We start from the raw sequence: 2,981 nt of genomic DNA on the forward strand, positions 1-2,981 counted from the left end.
CCTCGCGCCGCCGCCGCTGAGCTCGCCGGCCGCGCCCGGGCTCGGGCGTCCGAGCCGGGAAGATGTTTTCCGCCCTGAAGAAGCTGGTGGGGTCGGAGCAGGCTCCGGGCCGGGACAGGAACATCCCCGCCGGGCTTCAGTCCATGAACCAGGCGCTGCAGAGGCGCTTCGCTAAAGGGGTGCAGTACAACAGTAAGTGCGGGGCTGGGCTGGGGCGCCCTCACGCCACCCCGGCCCGGGCTGCCCCTCGCTTTCCGCAGCACCCAAGATGAGCTTTAAAAACCCTGAGTTGGGTGTGAAAGGGAAAGTGAGGAACTGTGCAAACGTAGAGTCCCTTAAGCTTCCGATGGTCCTCAGTCTGACCAACAGATCTCTAGACATTGTTTTGCAGGGTGCTCGCGGAGCGCTCGAGAGTTAGTGTTAAAAAAAAGAAAAAAGAAAGAAAATGTTGTTTGAGGGGGCGTAGAAGTTGCGCTGTGCCCCGCGGAGCCAGCAGGACCAGGAGTCGCGGTGACTTTCTAACTTTGCGGAGAACGTGGAGGGGCTGGCCCTGTCCTGGTCGCCGCCGCCGGCAAGAGGCAGTGCCGGGAAACCCTCGTTCTTGCTCTGTGTTGATAGGTAATCGCGCCTTGGGAGATTTGGGCAGATTTTGTTTTTGAGATTTGCTGAGTCCTCACCTTGTGCCAGGGCTCTACAGCCATGAACTGTCTTAGGGACAAGAAGTGATGCCACGCCGGAGGTCGTGGAGGACCCGAGGGACCCTGGAGGGGGGCTGTACCTCGTATCCTGGCGCTCTCCTCTGAACAGTGGCTCCTTCCGGAGTAATGAATGCTTACAGGGTAGGAAACCTGTTCGTTTAGTTTTAAACAGTGAAATTCGCGGAAGAAGATTTCAGTAACGGCTGGAGTGCCCTGGTGGCCTTCTGCGGTGCCCTGATGTTGCTTTGTCTGAGAGGAATTATTACATAACGGGAGAGGATAGCTGTTTCCGCTGTGACAGAAGGGGTGCTGGGGTTCTCAGTTGGTGAACTGTGTCACCACCTGGAAGAGGTGCCCTAAAACCCAGGCAGCTGAGCTCCTTTGAGCTAGGAGGTTTCTCTCTGTTGAAGTGATGTTGAGTTTGAAGACAGAATGTCAGCTACGCCACAGTTCTTCCCTTTTTAAAGAAGCATTTGTAAGGGATATATTTAGAAAAGCTCCAGAAGGCACCGAGATGCTTGCTTGCTGGTTATCGTGGGAGACATCCCTTCCCCTCTGGGAAGGAGAAGTTATATACAGATGCCCAGGGAGCTGGGATGTTCCCATCCCTGTTATAAATTATGTAAATTGCACAGCGCCGCGACACTGACTGTGCTCTTGACCTCTTTGGGAGTTTTCCGTCTCACTTGCTTTTTCCTGGCAGTATTTAAAGGCTTTATGCTGCCCTGTGCTTTGAAATTGTTTCCTTGATGCTGCTGAGAGATTTTGGACTGTTCCCCCCACTTTGCGCAGTTGAAGGGGGCCTTCAGAAGCTGGTTGGGAAGACTTGTGCGCGTGTCAGAGAGCTTGTCTCTGCTGTGTTGTGCTTGGAGTTCTGTACATGTTTCTTGTACGTTCAGAGAAGAGACTATGAAGTCAGAACACTCAATTACACAAATCTTTAGAGTCCACATTTGGATTCCTTATTTTATTTAACGTTATTACTCTTCATATTAGGGGTCCCTGGGGGGCGCAAATGGTTAAGCGCTTGGCTGCTAACTCAAAAGCACCCACCCAGAGGCACCTCAGAAGACCTCCCTGGCAATCTGCTTCCGAAAGACCACAGCCTTGAAAAGCCCACGGAGCAGTCCTGCTCTGCACACACGGGATCGCCAGGAGTCAGAATCGACAAGACAGCAGTTAACAACAACAACTTTTAATAGTATTTAAAACTTAATTGTAGTCTCTTGGAAATTACACCTCAAAACTGTTGGCCTAGTCCTGGGTGGGCAGGGATGAAAAGGGCAGTGGAGTTGTCCGGAGCAGGGCACCATATCTGGAGCGCTTGGGGGCAGGTCATGCGCTCCTAGAACCAAATGAAGCGCCATGAGACGGAGAGAAACTTGGATTGGCACCTAAATTACATCTTAGAGGGATGTTGTCCTGAGAGTTGAATAATACATGGTTTTGAAACTTTTGATTTTCTGTATTAGTCAGTAGAAAAGAAAGTGCATTTATTTCCTAAGTATCTTACTTAGGGGAACAAACCAGCAATAGGATAAGTACAGATTCAGGAATTTTATAGGTAAGAGTCGCATTAACTGTTATCCTGGGGGGGGTGGGGGCATGTGTTTTCTTTGAGATTTGCTGTGATGTGCGGAGCAGCTCCCATCCCACGTGCAGAGTCCAAGCATACCCATTACATTTAGAATCCAAGCCTGGTGAGCGGGTCTGACTGGCCACAGCTTCTCAGGTGGGGAAGTTTTGGCCAGAACAGCCTCCTGCAGGAGGGAGCACTGCTGTCGCGGACAGCTCAGTAGGCTCACTCAGGACCAGTGCGTGGCCACAGGAAGCCCCTCCAGACATGGGACAGCAGGGTCCTTTCCAGTTAGAGAGCAGTGTTACGGTTTTAAACCGGGAACTTTTTTTTTTTTTTTTAATCTCTCGTACACATATTGTCATGTGACGCTAGCTGCAGTCCCTACAATGTGACAGTACACTCCCCCTTTCCATCCCTGGTTTCCCGTGTCCATCCAACCAGTTCCTGTCCTTTCCTGCCTTCTCATCCTGCCTCCGGACAGGAGCCGCCCATTTGGTCTCGTGTGTCTGCTTGAACTAAGAAACAGACTCTTCACAAGTATTCTTTTATGTTTTATAGTCCAGTCTAATCTTGGTGTGAAGAGTGGGCTTCGGGAATGTAAACTGGGAACTTTTTGAACGGCCAGTGTCAGGGTGAAGCAGCCTTTCCTGGAGGAAACAAGCAGGTGCGTTCAGCCAGGGCCCCGGCTGCCCCGGCTGCCCCGG

At 51.6% G+C, this 2,981-nt stretch overlaps 1 protein-coding gene across 1 annotated transcript in view; it reads left to right on the forward strand.

The window, feature by feature from the left end:
• Positions 1 to 29: 29 nt before the first annotated feature.
• The window catches only part of RABL6 (RAB, member RAS oncogene family like 6), a 29,544-nt gene continuing 26,592 nt past the window's right edge, over positions 30 to 2,981 (forward strand). The window contains exon 1 of the mRNA XM_023725815.1: positions 30 to 192. Coding sequence (XP_023581583.1) covers positions 63 to 192 — 130 coding nt within the window. The 5' untranslated portion in view covers positions 30 to 62. The remainder of the gene's footprint in view (positions 193 to 2,981) is intronic.

Source organism: Trichechus manatus, unplaced genomic scaffold (genome assembly GCF_000243295.1).
Source record: "Trichechus manatus latirostris isolate Lorelei unplaced genomic scaffold, TriManLat1.0 scaffold00420, whole genome shotgun sequence".
Taxonomy (NCBI): Eukaryota; Metazoa; Chordata; class Mammalia; order Sirenia; family Trichechidae; genus Trichechus; species Trichechus manatus.